At 41.1% G+C, this 19896-nt stretch overlaps 1 protein-coding gene across 2 annotated transcripts in view; it reads right to left on the reverse strand.

Moving 5' to 3' along the window:
* Nucleotides 1-522: 522 nt before the first annotated feature.
* Nucleotides 523-19896, reverse strand: part of BMP2K (BMP2 inducible kinase) — a 144550-nt gene continuing 125176 nt past the window's right edge. Inside the window, exon 16 of one of the 2 annotated variants that reach the window (XM_080676115.1) lies at nt 523-3742. In XM_080676115.1, the coding sequence (XP_080532241.1) occupies nt 2307-3742 (1436 nt within the window). In that variant the 3' untranslated portion in view covers nt 523-2306. The remainder of the gene's footprint in view (nt 3743-19896) is intronic. The other variant, XM_080676116.1, reaches the window with a different exon arrangement.

Consider the following 19896-nt stretch of genomic DNA (forward strand, 5'->3'; position numbering starts at 1 on the left):
AGCTGAGTTCTTTTCACTAAAGACACAATCAACTAGCAGAGTTAAGACACTGGTTCCTCATCACCTGATACCTTTTACTAGTATGTAGCCAGTGTAAGATCATCAACCCCACAGAGGGCAGAGGTTCGCAGCAGGATCCCAGTCCTGCCCATAAGGCTTGGGGCTCTCACTGTTGTGTGCACTTCATTACAACGACCCTCCCCTTCCCTCACCCCAAACCTAATGAAAGAAACTGTCGCTCTTGACTTGGGGAATATTTGGTGATGGTGGTAATTTAATGAAGTATGTTATTAAATACATGATTTTACATTGTAAAGGTCTTAAAATCTCAGGGTTTCAGCTACAGCTTTTTTTTTTTTTCTGAAATGAAAATTCTATATAACCCTTGTCTCCTCACTCCCAGTTTTCCAATAATCTCCTTTATTAGAGACGTGAAAATAAAAGTTTTGAGCAAGAAGCCATTCAAAAGCGGAACATTAAATGTTCAAGTACTGTTTTTTTTCCTCTTCTATATCATTTTTTAAGATTTTGCACACATCAGGTAGCTCTCAAGTTTTTGTTCTGTGCTTCTACGTAGATATTCCATATTAATGGCACTTGTTTTTAAAAATGAAAGTTTTAGGCACAGTAGTTATTTCTGGCTCTGTTTTGTAGAGAAAGGTAGAAGGATTAAAATCTCTGCATTCCCCAGATAATAACCTTCTGATGCTTTGTGAAGACAAGATTCTGTTTTACTGTTGGAAATTAGAAGGACCCTTTAAAAATCCACAAGTGCAGCCTGTGTGTGTACAGACAGCCTTGGCTTTAATGCTGGATTCTGGAATGAGCCTGGATGGGCACACAAACATGACATTCTGGTACAAAAATAACACACATCTGGAGCCAGGCCACATGCATCCCTGGATTTCAGTGCTGTGATCAAGTCAGTAGCTGAAACCCTGGGCCAGAGCTTCCAAAGCAGCTCCCTCTTCCCGCCTGGAAGAGACACCAAGTCACTACCCTGTGGAGATACTTCCTTTTGCTATTTGGTTTATTTAAAAATCACCTCTTCTGATTGAATTGTAAGAATGAATGATATAAAGAGCTATACAAGTACACAATGGCGGATTCTATGGAAATACCTGGTGGTAGCCTTCAGCTTCTGGCTATTCCCCCTCCTAGACTGGTCATCCTGTCAGCTATGACAGTACTAGCAAGTCAATGCGGGTTATTCAGCAGATCCTAGGTGGTGTCATGGCAGCCATGCTGTCACTACTTCTAGCAACCTTTCCCCAATTGTATGATGCAGTTCCCCAGATTCGTGAGTACATCATGGAAACAAGAGGCCTTCCAAGTCAAGATGGTAACCTAGCCCCATGGATAGTTGACAACACTGAGGTGACTGGTGAAGGGAAGTACAAGAACATTAAAGCAGCGTTGTCTTTAATGTACCATTTAGTAAGAAAGCCTCAGCAAAATCCTGTTGACCAAATCAAAAGGAGGTCCAGTGCTATGTTTGCTACAGTCCAGCCCAGAGTTATACCATGCTTTATCGACTTGTACACCTCATTGGACTTTACAGAGGCAGCTTCATCGTTCTCCAGCAGAGGATGAGATGTAAGCCTGCTACGGGGTTTACTAGACATCCAAGAACATCTGAGAGTTAGACCTACTGGACGCGCATTTGTAGCCCAAGTAAAATCAGTTGCATCTTTTGCTGAAATGATTCCCCACATCACTATTAAGTCTTTTGTCCATGAAGGTATGTCTCACACAAGCTTCCTACTGGGAGTTGGTCATGAGATAAAGAAATGTATGGATGTTGAGGATAAACTGCTCGAGAAATATGGTCCTGCCATGTTTCCTTACTTGAAGGCTCTTAGGCTTGAAGGTCTTGAACTGCTTGCACCAGTATGTTTTCCGAATCTGTGCAGGGTTGCAAACATTCCCAAGAGGAAAGCTGACCCTATTTTCAGACTATAAGTCCAATAAGGAATAGCTCTCAGATTTACCTGAGTAGGAGATGGATGCTGTGTTGTCTAAACCACCAATAAAGAAACGCATTCTTGATAACAAAGATGCTAAAGGAATAAAAGCTGCCTACCGCATAACTGATCAAGACATTAGCGCAGCAATGGAATCTTCTGAGCCTCAAACCACCATTGATATAATTAAGCAGTTCTTGGTTGCCTTAGATGCAAACAGCTCCTGACCTTAATTTAGAAAAGAAAAAAAAAGAGCTATACAAATAAATTTTCTCTCAAATTCATAAAACTATTCATCCTTTTTTGAAACAGGGCTTAACACCAAGAGTCTATCAGAAGTCTCTACTGTTTAGAAGGAAATGGAGCAGCACCAAATGGGTCTAATTCGATGGACTGGGGCTGTTGGGCTTGAGGTGAAGTGACGCTCTGCACCACAAGTTCTGTAAAGGGCACGGCACCAAAGTCATCCATTTTCAATGCATCTGCACTATGAAAGGACCCATGGAGTGAGTTGGGTCTTGGCCACCCAGGCAGCACAGGGTTGTGGTCAGCTCGGATGTCGCCCAGGCTCTGGTGGGAAGGGTGCCATGGCATGTCTGGGGGATGGAAGGGCTTGGCCCCAAATGGGTCCAACAGACTCTCCTCGGGAGGCAGGACATTCCCCCTGTCTTTCCCATCAGTCAGCGCAACGCTAATGTTCTCCTTGGAGTCTGAGATGGTTAGAAACTCGTTGCTGCTCTGAGAGTCCCGACGGCCCACCTTTTTGTGCCTGCGGGCCCTCTCTGGAGTGCGGTAAGTGGGCTTCACCGTCTTCTTTGTGCTGGTGGGCGTGCCGTGGTGCCGCTTCCCGTTACTTTTGGACAAATCCTGCTTCGTGCGCCTTTGGCGAGAAGATAGTTTCTGTAAGCTACGCTGTTTGACTTTTTGCTGCTGATTCCCAGTTATTTCCTCGAAGGGCACCAGGCCAAAAAGGTCCTCATGGCTGTCACTTTTACCTGTGGATGTGGGAAAGGGCTGAAACGGAGTAGATCCAAATATATCTACACTTTTGGGACAACCAGGGAGCGTCTGTGCTTCGGGCCCCGCTGTACGACCATCTTGGATATTCACCTTCTTGCTAAAGGGGGCCTTCGTGAATACATCAAATTCCTCTTGCTCCAGTCCCACAGTAGGAAAATAGGGCTGCTGAGGGAGGCTCTTCTCATTCTCTCCTTGTTGGGGCTGCTGAGCATGCACTGCAAAGAAGGGGACCGCGCCAAACACATCAAACTCCTGTTTGGGAGTCTCCACTCCTGCATTAGAGGGCACTTGGGGTGAGCTGGGGAGTGCTGCATTCGGATCTTGGATTGGTCCACTGCCGGGTTTGTCTCTGTAGGCAGGGCTCCCAGCACTGTACTTGACTTTGGCCTGTTCATCATCAGAATCAGAGCTGTGTTTCTCTTCCTCTTCCTCATCCTCAGAGTCCATGAGGAGAGGCCTATGACCCAGATTTTCTGGTTCAGTATCATCATCGTTGAAATCTTGTCCTCCCTGAAGAACTTCTTCATCCTCTTGCTCTTCCTCTTCACTGCTCTTAGGAGAAGGGGGATCCGATTCAAAATCGCTTTCAGATTCGTCATTTCCCTTCTGCACCTGACCCTGTATGGATGAATTCTCTGAGGTTTTCTTTCCAGCCCGGTGGTCTTTAGACACTGGACTTGTCTTTCTACTCTTCATAGGGCTTGTAGGGATATTTTCTTGATTCGTGGATGAATGTTCGATTTTCTTTTCAGGAGAACCTGCAGGTTCAGAGAAAAATCATTATAGAATTCTAATGCATTTCAAAAATCATTTGCAATAAACAGTATTTACTAACACAAAGCATTCCAAGTCCCTCATACCAGTTCTCTTAGAGCAAGAAATAAGGTCAGTTAGGCTCAGAGAATGCCACTTGTCCCCAGATGGATGGCCAGGTCCTTCAGAGCAGACACTTACTTGTCTCTGTCCCTACATGCCACCTACTCATCTCTGGCCCTCACCTACAGGTAAGTTTTATTTATAATACCTGGCATAGAACTCTGAATACAATACACAAGCAGGTCTTCTCCCACTTTCAAAATAAGATTATTCAAATGCCCCTGCAATTACCTGCTTATATTTACCAACCTTTTGCTACATTTCATTGTTATAACGTTTGATATCTATATAGAGATATCAACAAGCATGAATAGCTTGTCTGCTCAATTATGTGTTTCACTTTAATTTTCTTAATTGACATTCCATTTTTGTGTGTGTGTTTTTGTAAATTAGTATGGTAGGAGTCGGGTTAACATGGAATGCATCCCCATAGCCTGACCAAAGCTAAGTATCAGGCTCTGAACTGAGGCTGTACCAGGGGCATCTGCCTTCTCCAGATGACATAGCTCCCTTTATCATTTCTATACCAGTAGACGTCACATTAAAAGCATATGCCACCCATAAAAAAATAACGTTAGCCAAAACCGGTTTGGCTCAGTGGATAGAGCGTCAGCCTGCGGACTGAAAGGTCCCAGGTTCGATTCCGGTCAAGGGCACGTAACTTGGTTGCGGGCACATCCCCAATAGGAGGTGTGCAAGAGGCAGCTGATCGATGTTTCTCTTTCATCGATGTTTCTAACTCTCTATCCCTCTTCCTTCCTCTCTGTAAATAAATCAAAAAATATATATTTTAAAAAAAAATAACGTTAACCGTCACTGTATGATCAGTAATAAAGTTGCATCAGAGTGCTATACAACGTCATTGTATGGTATATAATGAAGATATAGTCTATTAGTTTACATGAAAATATACTGCCATCCCAATACACTGGTGTACTGAGCTGATTTTCCAGAGGTAGAGACCAAATTGAGTTGATCCAACCACAAACCCATTCACCCTTTCCCTCCCTTTGATTAGTCACATATTTTTAAAACAGCGAGGGCTATAAGTCTAGTCTGCAGTCATAAAAATAATTTGCTTATGATGGAAGGATTATTGCTTTCCCATTGGTAACATGGTGCTCCTATGGCACACGACACCTCTGAGTTACGTCCTTCTCTTTGAAAGTCAGGTCTGCTGTCTTCCCACCTCTCTGACGATTCCTTCCTGGTCATAATGGTAGAGACTTCTCCAGTAGCATCTCCTTAAACATGCATGTTCCCCAGGGTCCTGTCCTTGGTTCTCCTTCTCCGTCTGCATGTCTTCCCCTGGGTCTTAACTAACATGTTAACTGTCACATGCACCATAATGACTGGATCTCTAATACCATGAGTACCTATCTGTCTTATTCATCTCACACTTACGAATATGTGTCCTATTATTACTTCAAGCTCAGCAATTTCAAAAGGAATCATCTTTCCTCTGAAAATGGGCTCCTCACCAGTGCCCTCTAAATTCCCGCTGCACAACATTTCCGTCTACCTACTTCTACAAACCAGCAGGTATCTGGAAATGATTTTCCCTCTTCCCACCAAATAGTGTTTTTAAAATCTCTTGAACCCGTTCCCTCCTCTCCCTCTGCCATTTCATCCCCTCCTTGTCTCTCGTCTAGCAGCTCTTCAGCCTCTGACCTGTCTGCCTATAGCCCCATACCCTCATTCTGCTCTTCAATCACTAGAAGGACTTTTCCGAAACTCTCATCCTGTAGCTACTGTGTAAAACCTTTCAGTGGCTCTAAAGTTCCACCCTGAGCCCACACAGGGGCCGTTCTCTGCCTGGACCTGTCTTTGACCTCGGCCCTGATGTCTCCCATGAATTTTTTTCATTATAGCCACTCGACCTCTCCCCACTCAAACTCAGTAACTGAATAGATTTGGGTAAAGTGGGGTTTTTTGTTTGTTTTTTAGCTGTCTTGCCATCCAACCTCATAACGTTTGCTATCAAAAACTGAGGAACCAGAAAACAGAACGTCAAACCTCAGGGAAGGTAGGGGACAGTGGGGGTAAGGGGGAGAGATCAACCAAAAGACTTATATGCATGCATATAAGCCTAATCAATGGACACAGACACCAGGGGGGTGGGGGCATGACTGGGAGGTGGGGGGGGGTAATGGGGGAATAAGGACACATATGTAATACCTTAATCAACAAAGAAATAAAAATTAAAAAACAACAACTGAGGAACCAGGGGCACTCTGCTGTTTTAACATCTACCACTTAATACCGTACCTCAGTATATCCTTCTAGCATGCTCACTCCCACCTGACCTGCCTAGTGGGCCTGACTATATTTCAAGACCCAGCCTGTGTCATAGCCCTTTGGAGGCACCCCTTGAAAAATGCCTGTATTTGGTGCAAGCCTTAACTGTAGTACCTATTGTACTGTATTACAATGATGTGTTTACTTATCTGTTTTCCCTACTTGATTATGAGCTCTCATACACAAGCCTACTTATCATTTACCTCTACCCTAGCACTGTGCTGAATCAATATTTGTTGAATGAAACTAATACTCTGAGCTCACAAATATAAACACATGCATACTTGATATACTCAGAATAAAGAAAGTTACATAGAAAATAAACCCTTTACATTTGGAGATGTTTTAGCTCAGAATCAGGCACTCACATTTTTTGGTTCAACAAAAACATTTTATAGGGTACTTACTTATACGCTGGTCATTAATTAGTGAATAAAATGAACATGGTCTATGCCCCAGGAGTTTACAATCCAATGTGGAGATAGAAGACAAGTCAACATGAATGGGGCTGGTGCTCTGAAAGAACAGAGCAGAGGCACATGTCCTGGGACAGGGGAGGCACCAGCCTGCTCTGGACAGCTGGCGAAGGCTTCTTGAGGAGACGCTGACTGGTGACCAGGAGCCATCATGCCAGGGACAGGCAGAAAGCTGCTCCAAGTAAAAGCCACAGCATGTGTGGAGGCCAATTTAAGAAAGAGGTTGGTATGCTTAAGGGACTGAGAATAGGCCACTGTGCCTGCAGCATGGAGAGCAAAGGGGATACTGTACAACATGAGGTAGGAAAAGGCCAAGGACCACACTGTAAAGGTCCCTATATGGCCATGATAAGGAGCTCCGTTTGGTTCTAAATTGTGTGGTGGGAAGTCTTCACAAGGCTTTATTTAAAATGGGGGTCATGCTCTGATTGATATTCCCAATGATAACTGAGTGAAGAGAGGGAACAAAGGGGGAGATGAGGGAAGAGGAAAGTGGGGTCCTTCAAGTATGATGGTGGGTTGACGATGGTGGTGTCAGGGTTAAAAAAAATGGAAGAAGAGACTGAAGAGGAGAACTCTGGATGGTAATGCCATTAGCAGGCAGGCAAGTGAGTAAAGAGGTAGCTGAGAAAAGAGGCCACTATTAGGAACTGGTTTTGGACACAAGTCTTGAGTATCTGTGAGACATTTCAGTGAGAGCAGGTATCTGGCTTGAGCATGCTGGTTGGTTTTTAGTGGAGAAAACAGATCTGGGAGTCCTCAGTATGCAGCGGATATGCAGAAACATACTGAAGGAAACCACCTAGGAAGAGAGGACAGAAGAGGAAAAGGGGGTCCAACACTGAGCCCTTAGGTGTCAAACACTTAGAAATCGGCAGGGGAACCTGCACAGCAAACTGAAAAGTGCCAAGGAAGAGGCCCCAAACCAGGAGAGTACAGCATTAGAGGCCAAGAAAGGCCCGCGTGTCTGGGGAGGGAACAGACAGCTGAGCGGGTGCTGCCAAGAGCTCCAATGCACTGAAGACAGAAAACGGCACTGGCTCTGGTCGGCTTTGCAATTGGTTGGCATGTTGGAGCGAGGAGTGGGCAGAAAGTCTACTGGGGCTGCATGAGGGGAGAGAGGCCACTGAGAATTCCATCAGGTTCTACTAAAATACAAATAGAATCTCCATCCATTATTCACCTACTAGTTCCTTAAAACCAGCCAAGAGCTACGTGCTGTTTCTTTACAAATTTATAACAGGATTATCTTAAATCCTAACAGATTAAACCCAAATCAAATGCAGAGTCTCCAGTTTGACTTCTCCATACATCATACTTCTGATATGAAAAACAAAGATTACTTTTAGGTTAGCCACAGAATTTATTTTCATGAATTTTTATTCAAAAGCAAAAGATGTAGTGGCAAAGACACGCAATCATCCCTCATTTTGGGAAATTTCCGCTAAGGTGCATTATAACTTATTACCTCCTCAGGCTACTTACCCACCCACTGGGAACCACAAGGTGCACTCCTCACGCCTGCTCATGCACACCTTCAGCAACATTCCAGTGTGTTTCCCAAAGTATATTCTGCAGAAACTGTTCCCATAACAAGAACTGAGCAGGTCTGTGGCCTCAGAGAGCTGAGTTTATGAAATGCTGCTCACCTAGAAAATGCTCAGTATAGTAAAGGGGCTGTTCAGTCCTACACAAGAGAATCTGTTTAATTTTATGAAACCTAAATTTCCCAGATCTGCTTCACTATACTTTTATTTACATGTAACACCTATTAACCTTTATAAAGAATTTTAACAATAGCGCTTTGAGAAAATGCTGCCCTACAACTTCTCTGGGAAAATTTCCATTTCTAGGGCATAGAGTTTTTGTTACCTAGGTTTTTCGAACATTTAACATGGGGCAAAATCCTTCAAGTAACAGGAAAATTTCCATTTCTAGGGCACAGTTTTGTTCCTAAATGTCTTCTGGAACATTTAACATAGGACAAAATCCTTCAATTTGCCTGTTTCCTTTACTCAATTGGCCAACACTGCTTTAATAAGTAAATATATATATGTATATATACACACACACATATATATATTATATACAATTGATTTTAGAGAGAAGAAGGAAGAGGGATAAAGAGATAAAAACATTGATGAGAGAGGAACATCATCAAAAAAGAGAGAAACATTGATCAGCTGCCTCCTGCACACTCCCTACTGGGGATTGAGCCTGCAACCTGGGCATATGCCCTGACCGAAATTGAACCGTGACCTGCCAGTTCATGGGCCGATGCTCAACCACTGAGCTACATGGGTCGGGCAGGCCAACCCTGAGTTCCAAACACATTTGTCAGCTTCTCCTTCTCATTCTGTCTGCCCTTTGTCAGGCTTTCAAAGTTGTATTAATAGAGATATACATTTCTTGGTTATACAGTGCTATACAGATCTATATTTTATTTGTCAGTGAGGATATAAATTTGTGGGGTTTTTTTTCACTTACCATTTTCAGTGCATCTTCACAGGTAGCAATAATAGTTCATTACTAATTCTAATAGAAACATGATAAAACACTGTATATACAACATGTCACTACCTGTAGAACTTCTAGGTTGTTTCTAATCTTTCAACATCTTAAGTAGAGCCATGCACTTTTTCCTTGAGGGGGGAAAAATAAAACTCTGCTTTTATATCAATTTAACTTTATCAATTTATTGTTATTCCCCCCTTATGAATAATTCACAGCTAATAAAGTTAACCCGGTAACAGTCTCTGACAAGATCACAGCTGAATGCTCCCTGTTGCCTCATATGTAATGAGGGAATATATACATTATCATGTTCTGAGGGAACAATGTAATAAGGCTGTTGTAAAGAAAACACTTAAAGTAGTGGCTGATATTTAATTTAATAAGCACTTGGTAAAGATAACGAGCATTGTCATTTCCAGGGGAAAGCCAAACTCAGTGATCTCATTCATTATACTCTAAACTCCTAGCAACTTTTCTGGACTCAGTAGTTGAAGGTGAAGCTAGATGAGAGGGAAGACTGAGGAAAAGGGAAAGAGGAGATGCAATTCTTTGGCTAATTCAAGAGTAGTTCAGGTCACTCTGTTTCATACCTGAAACTAAAATAATATTGCAGGTCAACTGTAATTGCAAAAAAATTTAAATACATCAAAAAATACACACACACACACAGACACACACACATTAGTTCCATCCATTTTAGAATTGGCCAGAAATAAGTAGGCAAATAATTGTATGTCCACATACCACAAGGGTGCATTTTGGATCCTGGAAACTGTATTTAAAAACTGATTTTTAAATAGCTAGAGTTGAGCACACAGTATAAGAAATTATAAAGAACTGCTTTCAAAAATAATAAAAAAAGACACACACAATGACCTATGCCATCTTTGTGGTTGCAGATTACATCCCTAAAAAGTATGGGCAACTAGGGAAATTTTCTGTTTGTACAGACTAGTTTTATTTCTTTTATTGCCTCCCCTTCATAAAATTAAATAAGCAATCAATAATATTTATCCAAATTCCTTTTTCTCCCGTATTCTAACAACCCACTCTGACATTGTGTAAATGTCTATTTCTCCATCTTTCCACTCCGTCAACTGAAGTAGAGGCAAGAGCAGCAATGAGCCTCTCTGACAGCAACTTAATACTAAGAGCTGCTCTGACAGCAACTTAATACTAAGAGCAACTTAAGTGTGAAGCACCATAAGCAAAACTTATAGGTGGTCTCTCTCCAGTGCTTCCTGCTAAAGAAAAGGTAAGCTCCAGGCTACATATTACAACAATCCTAGATAAGGTTTCACTTTCTGTAGTAACAGCCATCTACTTAATTGTCCTCTCTTCACTATAGAATTGAGGAAGAAATGGAATTATACAAAAATAAAAATTATTTCAATACATTCTATGGCTTTTAGTCCTATCCCATGGCATAAAAGACTGTCAAAATTAGTATTTCCATTATAATGTTGGTTACCAACTATACTATGTACAATACTTTAAAATGTGACTTCATAGCTAAGAGTGCTATCAACTTTTATAATCTATTTCTTTGCCTAAACATATTCCTGTAATAAAAAAATAAAAATAAAAGATAAATAAATAAAACAGCTCAGATATTCCTACTGTTTGCTCCTGGTGGCAAACTGCTTCTTCCAAGCTGTTATGATTTACTACAAAATTTAAATCAGGATTATTTATTTCACTGCTTGAGTTAATTTCCCACAAGGGTAGCCTAAATATTGCCTTATAATTCAATATATCCTAAATCCTAATAATCCCTGTATTTGCTGAGATTTGTATTATTAACATAAAAATGGCTGTTTTTCAAGTAGGTAGAAGGGGAGATATAATATGTGGAATATACTAAGAACATGTATTTAAAGCATAAACTAATATCTAGAATGTGCCCAGAATCATACCAGTTACATCTTTTCTCTACTAATTGACTTTAAAATGGCATATATTGACCAAATTTTATATTCGATTCTACATAAGGCTTCCTTGTACTAAATACAGTAGAATGATATTTTGATGGCCCCTAGTCAGGATATTCTTTATTTCTGTTTTGTGCCTTGAAACTATAAATTGTAAAAATTTCAGCTTTTTGAGTATTCCTCATCTTTTGCTGGAAACAGCCAAAATTCAATCAGAGCCAAACCCTAAGAATAAGGTGAGTGGCTAAGACAGACAATGCAGATTTGGGTAAATTATTAATAACAGCAATGGTGGGTTGTGAAGTCTCAAATTCTCTTGTGTGACATGCGAACTATTTCTCGGGGAAATTCCAAGTTAAGTATTGAAAAAAAAAAGAGCAATGGAAGCTACTAAGGTAAGTGTCAAGAGAACCAGTACTTATTCTCACTGCTTTCTGATTTAATATACCTCATGTATAGAATTTCAAGATAGTACTTCCAAGCTAACTAAAGTAGTGTGTCAATTATTCAGTACTATTAGTAAAATAACAAACATTTACTAAATAAGTGAAATACAAAATTAGTCATTTGAAAAGTCTGTACAATCCTATCTAATAAAAGAGTAATATGCAAATTGACCTCCACTACACCCACAAGCCATGCCCACCAGCCAATCAGGAGCGAGTATGCAAATTAACCCAACCAAGATGGCTGCAGCCATGGAGAGAGCAGGAGGCTTGGGTTTCCCCGGCAATGGAGGAAGCCAAGCTTCTGTAACACCCTGGCCGGCTGTGGACTGCACTCAAGGCTACAAAGTTTCAATTATATAAGATAAATAAATCCCAACAAAAATGGCAGCAGCCACGGAGCTGGAGAGAGCAGGAGGTTTGGATTTCCCTGGAGATGGAGGAAGCCAAGCTTTCCGTCCACCCTGGCCTGTCCTAGCCTCCACTCAAGATTACAAAGTTTCAATTACAGAAGATAAATAAATCCCAGATACCAGGGCCTCCGCTTGGGTCGCCGGGGGGCATGGCCGGCCTGCAAACCACCACAGGACCCTCACGCAGGCCACCCCATGCCCCAAGGGAACCCCCAACCTGATCCGGGACACCCTTCAGGGCAAACCAGCCGGCCCCCACCCATGCCTCTATCCTATCTAATAAAAGAGTAATATGCAAATTGACTGTCACTCCAACACACAAGATGGCTGCCCCTATGTGGTCAAAGATTCTGCCCCCATGTGGACACAAGATGACCGCCACAAGATAGCCAGCAGGGGAGGGACCAGGCCTGCAAGGGAGAGAAGTTGTGGGCAATCAGGCCAGCAGGGGAGGGCAGTTGGGAGGGACAAGGCCTGCAAGGGAGGGCAGTTGGGGGCAACTGGGCCTGCAGGGAAGGGCAGTTAGGGGCAATCGGGCTGGCAGGGAAGCAGTTAGGCATCAATCAGGCTGGCAGGGGAGTGGTTAGGGGGTGATCAGGCTGGCAGGCAGAAGCGGTTAGGGGCAATCAGGAAGGCAGGCAGGTGAACAGTTGGGAGCCAGCAGTTCTGGATTGTGAGAGGGATGTCCGACTGCCCGTTTAGGCCCTATCCTACTGGGATCGGGCCTAAATGGGCAGTCGGACATCCCTCGAGGGGTCCCAGATTGGAGAGGTTGCAGGCTGGGCTGAGGGACACACCCCACCCCCAATTCCCCTGTGCACGAATTTCATGCACTGGGACTCTAGTATATATATATATATGGCAGCCATGGCTAGTGTTGCTCAGTGGCTAGAGTGCCATCCCATGCACTGAAGGGTCACAGGTTAGATTCCTGTTCAGGGCACATACCCAGGTTGGGGGTTCAATTCCCAGTTGGAGTGTGTGTGTGAGTCAACCTATCAATGTTTCTCTCTCTCCAGAATCAATATAAAACATATCCTTGGGTGAGGATTTATATATATACTAGAGGCCCGATGCACAAAATTCGTGCAAGAGTAAGCCTTCCTTCCCCCAGCTGCCGGCACCGGCTTCCCTCTGGCACCTGGGACCCAGGCTTCCCTCTGGCCAACAGCAGGCACCCGGACCCGGGCTTCCCCTCAGGCCACTGGCCGGCACCCAGGACCTGGGCTTCCCTCGCAGCCCCAGCTTTGTCCAGAAGGATGACGGGTCTAATTTGCATATTATGTTTTTATTATTATAGATTACTATAGATATATAATAGTTCCCTTCCTTCATCAGCAGAGACTAAATGAAAGTGTCCTTTGATGGCCTGTTCTCATCTGTAATCATGTACTGTGTCCCACTTTGTCTATATCTTCCCCAGAGTTGTAGCAGGGATTAAAGTGAGAAAACTGCTTATACATAACTACTTACAACAGTGCTGGCACGTTGCAGATACTCATTAAAGGGCTGTATTATTCTTATTGCTAATGTTTTATACCATCATTTCACAATTATTTATGGAATACCTGCTATATACTTCCATATACTTCAAATGGTACTAAGAAATGAATCAAGAGAGGATAGTAACTAATAGTGTCAAGTGCACAAATGCAGTACTGCAAGGGTTTTTCACACGTTATCTAACTCCCTACCATTAGGCTCACACAATAACGTAAAAGTGCTCTGTAAGGTTTGCTATAATTTTTCCTCTTCAATTTGTCAACCATATCTTCAAAATTGCTCCCCTCACCTTCCATGGCAGATCACTGTCATGACTTCCTACCAGTGTTACTTCCCAATGCTCATTCCTTTGCTTTCTCTTTTCTCTTTCCATTTCTTTCTATTGGTGAACTTAATCCTGTTTCATAGCTTCAACTAGATCTTGAAAGCAAAAAACAAGAATGGATTTTAAGAGATATAATCCAATCTCTTTTTACACATAAAGAATTTGAAACTAAGGAAAATGACTTGCCCAAATTTAGGGCCATCCATTAAGGCCATAGAGACTTCTCTGCTGCTGCCACTAGTTTAAAACTCTCATCTGCAAATTCTACAATCAAACTACCAGTAGAATATCATCATCAGCTAACAGTCAATATAGCATATCATCAACCACCTACAAAATACAACCACAGACTTATGTTTCTTTAGTATCCCCTTTACAAGCCATGCCTGAAAAGTAAAAAAAAAAAAAAAACAAACTAAAATGAATAGAAGGGCACTGTACTGTTTCTATTTCAGAAAAATAGTGTCTTGTTGAACTGTACAATCAATTCCTTTTGAGTATTTTGTAGAGTTAAGTTCTAGAGGTACTATATTCTAATATGTTACTCATATCATTGTAAATTTTTATTTAAAACAGGCCACTATACAAAAATGAAAGAATACTCAACTTTATAAAATCCATGGAAGATAAACATCCAAATAACCTCAGGTACTTCATCTCTACATAAGGAAAATAATGGAACTTACCTGATAGAGCTAAACCTTACTTACTGAAAGCTTATTAAATATTAGTGTGTGTATATGTGAGAGTGAGAAAGATATTAGATTACCTAAGTATATTTTGATAATTAATTTATTCATCAAGGTATCAGATGGCATACAAAGATGAATAAGACAACTGCTGCCTACAAGAAGCTTACCATTGAACAACAGTTGTGAAACCCTGTGCTAATCCTGACTAGTGACCTGGAAGATGACTGACCCAGGTAAACAACTGGGAGGTTCCAAAGAACAAGCTTTCCTAACCAAATGAAATGAAGGACATAAATCTGCCAAATGAATATAAGAGCATAAATTCATCTATTCCATGTTTGAGTTTTCATGAAAGGAAATTTCTAGGTGTTCACATTATAGTTTTACACAATCTAAAAGAAGATTCCAAACTCAAAAAGTAAAATTTGTAGTCAATTTTCATAGATTTTCATATATTATAGTATTCTTTCAAACAAATACTTCGTGAAAAGAATAAGATGCTAGCTAATGCCAGCCTATTTTATTTTTTAAATTTATCTTTATTGTTCAAAGTATTAAAGATGACCCCCTTTTTCCCCCCTTTAATCTCCTCCACCTCACACCCACCCACCCCAGGTCTTCACCAAACTATTGTCTGTGTCCATGGGTTATAAATATAAGTTATTTGATTAAAATAGTGCAAATGATGTGTTTTTAAATTACATAGTAAATGCACCTTCATAAACTATACCAAAAATTTCAATATATTTAGAAAATGTCAAAAATGTGGAGAGTGGGACATGTTTGCCTTATACTATTCATATTACCACTCTTCTAATCAGCTTTCCATCTTTTAGAGGACAGTTCATTTAGTTATAAATCAGGTGGTACAATTTTAATCATATAAGAAGCTTCCAGGTTCAAATAAATTTTGTTTTGATGTTCTTTTCTTTGCTATCAGATTATAGGGAATAAATGGCTTGAAACTGCTATTATAATTACATGCCTTCTGTTGTCTCCTCATCTATGATATAAGGGAGGAGATGAGGCTGTAAGACTTTAAAACTCACTTTGAATTGGCAGCATACTGCCTGCCATCATTTCTCAGCAATTTGCTATGCCAGGCCCAAGGATTAGAGGATTAAGAAAAGGTTTTATCAAAATCTGTACTATTTCTCTGAAGAAAGGCTGAGTGACAAGGCCGAGTATAAGACAATCATACTAGCTGTGAACAGTATTTCCTAGCCAGATTAAAAATGCTATAAAACTGACATCTCTAATATGTTACTCATAGCATTGTCATTTTTATTTAAAACAGACCACTTAATACTTTTGTTTTGCAGAACAGAGTATAGAATTACACAGAGCTAGACTCCTACTTATACACTATCTAACCTTAAGCAAGTCATTGACTCTGAGTCTCAGTTTCCACTGTATGTATACAATAGAATTCACTAAGTAGTAATCATTACTGTGAACATCCTGGAATAGAAGAATTCTTGATCTTCAAGAATTATATACTACAATCTAAAGCTATAAACCATACACCTAATTCATTATCCTCCTATATAATAAAAGCCTAATATGCTAAGTGTACAGTTGTACGGTCATCCATTCAACCAATCAAAGCATAATATACTAATGATATGCTAAGGCCACTCAACCGCTTGCTATGATGTACACTGACCACAAGGGGGCAGACAGTTGATCAGTCGCCAGTCGCTATGACGTGCACTGACCACCAGGGGGCAGATGCTCCGACCAGAAGTTTAGTTTGCTGCTGGGGTCTGGCCGATTGGGACTGAGTGAGATGGGCCGGGCATGCCGTGGAGCCTTCCCGCAGTTCCTCCCCAGCTGGCCAACCTCCTACGTCCCTTCCCGGCCCCAATTGTGGGTGGGTGGGTGGGAGGTAATAAATCAATGACCATCCTATATAATAATCCTATATAATAAAAGGCTAATATGCAAATCGACCAAATGGCAAAACGACCAGTCGCTATGACGTGCACTGACCACCAGGGGGAAGATGCTCCAACCAGTAGGTTAACTTGCTGCTGGGGTCCAGCCGATCGAGACTGAGCAAGAAGGGCCAGACATGCCCTGGAGCCCTCCCACAGTCCCTCCCTGGCTGTCTAACCTCCCTGGCCCCAATCATGCACTGGTGGGGTCCCTCGGCCTGGCAATCCAGGACCCCTCAGGGGATGTCAGAGAACCGGTTTTGGCTCGATCCCACAGGGGGAGCGTCATTCAGCCAGAAGCTGGGCTCACGGCTGGTGAGCGCAGCAGCGATGGTAGGGGCCTCTCCTGCCTCCGCGGTAGTTGGACATCCCCCGAGGGCTCCCAGACTGCGAGAGGGCACAGGCCAGGCTGAGGGACCCCCCCCAAAGTGTACGAATTTCGTGCACTGGGCCTCTAGTGGTTTATAAAATGACACAGCACTTGGACTCACAATTTATAATAGTTTATGTTACAACAAATATTTGCTACAAGAGGCCCGGTGCATGACATTCATGAACCGGGGCGGGAGGGGGGGTTTCCCCTCAGCCTGGCCTGCGACCTCACAGTCCAGGACCCCTTGGGGGATGTCCACTGAGGGGTCCTTAGCACTACCGCAGAGGTGGAAGCGGGAGAGGCTCCCGCCACCACCAGTGCACTCACCAGCCGTGAGCCTGGCTTCTGACCAACAGGGGGCAGCTCCTGAATTAAGCATCTGCCCCCTGGTGGTCAGTGCGCGTCATAGCAATCAGTCATTCAGATGTTCGGTAGATTTGAAAATTAGGCTTTTATTATATAGGATACATGATGGGACCTTTTGCAGCCCTAAACTCAATTTAACTTCCTATTAGATAATGAAACCCATGAAGTGGGTCTGGGGTTTGGGAGAGTAGTTAAAAATGAAATGCAATGTAAGAAATCCAAAACTTCAGTGACATAATTCATATGGTCTATGTCAACAAAATTCTTTATATAGTATATGTTTCAGAAGGTGTGTTTATTAAAATTAGGTAGTCCAAATTATAGAATAATTCACAAAGCCACAGACCCTATGTTGGTAACTAACTGTAAAACAATACTTTGGGGAAAAGGAAAGGTGTGTGGGCTTCAGGATGGGATGAATACTATGCTTTTAATTATTTTTATGTGAATAATGGTAGTTATTACTTTAATAAAAAATAGAAACAGCAGTATTAAAATAGTTCTTGGTAGTGCAAAGCTTCTCAAATTAAGGTTTAAAGGTTTCATTCAGTAATTGAGAATACTAGCTCATTATTACTAGAACTTTGTACTACTACTAACTGCATAGCATATGCAAAACTTATTTAACACTAAGATTTTGGAATTTAGTAGTAAGTAATAAAAGTATTATTTAAATAACACTACCAACAACAGCCACAATAGGAACCAACACTGAGGACATGTATGGTCTGTATAACATGTTCTTTATGTATAAAATGTTCTTTATGATGTACCATTCTAACATCAGTTTAGTAGCCTGCCATAACAAGTAAACACAATTCCATGATAGTTACAATATCAACTAATGGGATAAGGAGTTACTTTTACATATAGCACCACACAGAATCTTGCTATAATTGAATTTTGCATAAATGAATAATTACAAATTTTAATTTTGCCCATAAAGAAATGTTTAAAAAATAAAAAGAGGAAAAGCTAGATTTGATTCATTTTTAAGACATGGTCTACCAAAACATTATCTTCAGTGAAGCTTCCTAAAAGTCTGAAAGTAGAATCATAAGCTAAGGCACCAAACAAATCAGAAAGATGAGTCTATGTAGACCAACCTGAGTAACTACAGGCCAGCTACCTACCTATAGCAGACCTGGAGTACACTAAGTGTTAGAGGGTGTGGAAGCTAGGTAGGGTTAGGGGCATAGCGAGCAGCCATTCCCCTAGTTGAGGCTTTCCCCTAGTTGAGGTGGTGGCGGTGTTTTTTTTGTTGTTGTTTTTGTTTTTTTTTGTTTGTTGTTTTTTTTTTTTTTTTTTTTTTGTGTGTGTGTGTGTGTGTGTGTGTGTGTGTGTGTGTGTGTGTTTACCTCAAATACAATGAAGCAGTGTCTCAAAAATGTACGATAAAAATGACCAACACAGAATTATCAAGCACCAGTTTAGGGAGGAAAAAAATATATTTTTAGGCAGCAAAGTTTAAACATTTTCCTCCCATGCATACATTCTCAAGAAATCACTAGAGGAGTCCTTCTATTAACAAACCAAGAAAGAAAAACAGGAGAACCAGTAATTTTCAGGACTCCTGGTGTGGAAAAGAAAATACTAGCATGATAAATGTGTGGCAGGCACAGAAAGCAACCAATTCGGACTGCAGAACTCCATGAAAAATGTAACCAGGTACAAGTGAAAATGACAGCCACCTTTAATTAGGAAGAAATTTACACTTCTAAATAAAAATGAGTCAATGATAGGATACATAAAAAACAAGGGAAAACAGTGCTAGGTAGAGTATATTTTCATTTGACAAAAAATTCCTTTTTCTTTTCACAATTTCTAGAAGTTTATGAAGAATTCATTTTTGTTTCAGTAGATTCATTTATTTCACTATTAGTGGAAAATGAATGCCCCAATTTTATTTTTTTTTTACTGAAAAGTTATATATAACAAAGTATTTCTATGCTTGATAATGCATAGATTATATTTTGTGGGGGTGGGGTTCAATTTTTAGGTTATTTTTAGATTTTTAATTTTGTATCTGATAAATAAAAATTAACAATGCTAGCATACCCCAGTGATTGCCCTTCTCTCTCTGGCAGCACATTTCTCCCATGACAATTCCCTCCTTATTTCCAGTCTATCTACTCAATTTTTCATAACCAAACTCTGGCAATGTTCATGTTCAAACTAAATCTGAAAAGATATTTTGGAAGGGTAGCATTTATATTAAAGAGCATTTTTCAAGGGCACAGTCCTAACATTAAAGGGGTATAAATTTTTAGGGATAGTCATAATTTTTTCATACATCCAGTAAATATTACTAGGTGGTTACTGGGTTGGCTACTACCCAGGATTCAAAGACAGACAATTCATATATCCAAGCCTCAATAAGCTTAAAATCTAATAGAGACTTTATTACTCACAGTGAAAAGAGAAAACAAAATAAAATGCAGCAATCAAGGTAAAATCAGTGAGCATATTTCTAGCTACAAAAATCCTAGGCCAACTCCAAAATAAGCGTGCCCAGGGAAAAGGCAAATCATTGAGACTCACACTAGCCCCTGATTCTATTAGTCATTTTCCCAGGGTTCTTCAGAAGCTCTTTAAAAACACAGAAGTTGCATAGACATGTGCAAACCTGAAATCTATTATACATCTTCTTCTAGAGCAGTGGTTCCCAACATGGGGCACATGCCCCATAGGGGGGCAATTTGATTTTTAAGGGGGGCAATTCAAGAATGGGTTATTAACAGTGAATTTTCTGCATTTCTTAT

The sequence above is a fragment of the Plecotus auritus genome (genome assembly GCF_963455305.1).
Source record: "Plecotus auritus genome assembly, chromosome: 1".
Taxonomy (NCBI): Eukaryota; Metazoa; Chordata; class Mammalia; order Chiroptera; family Vespertilionidae; genus Plecotus; species Plecotus auritus.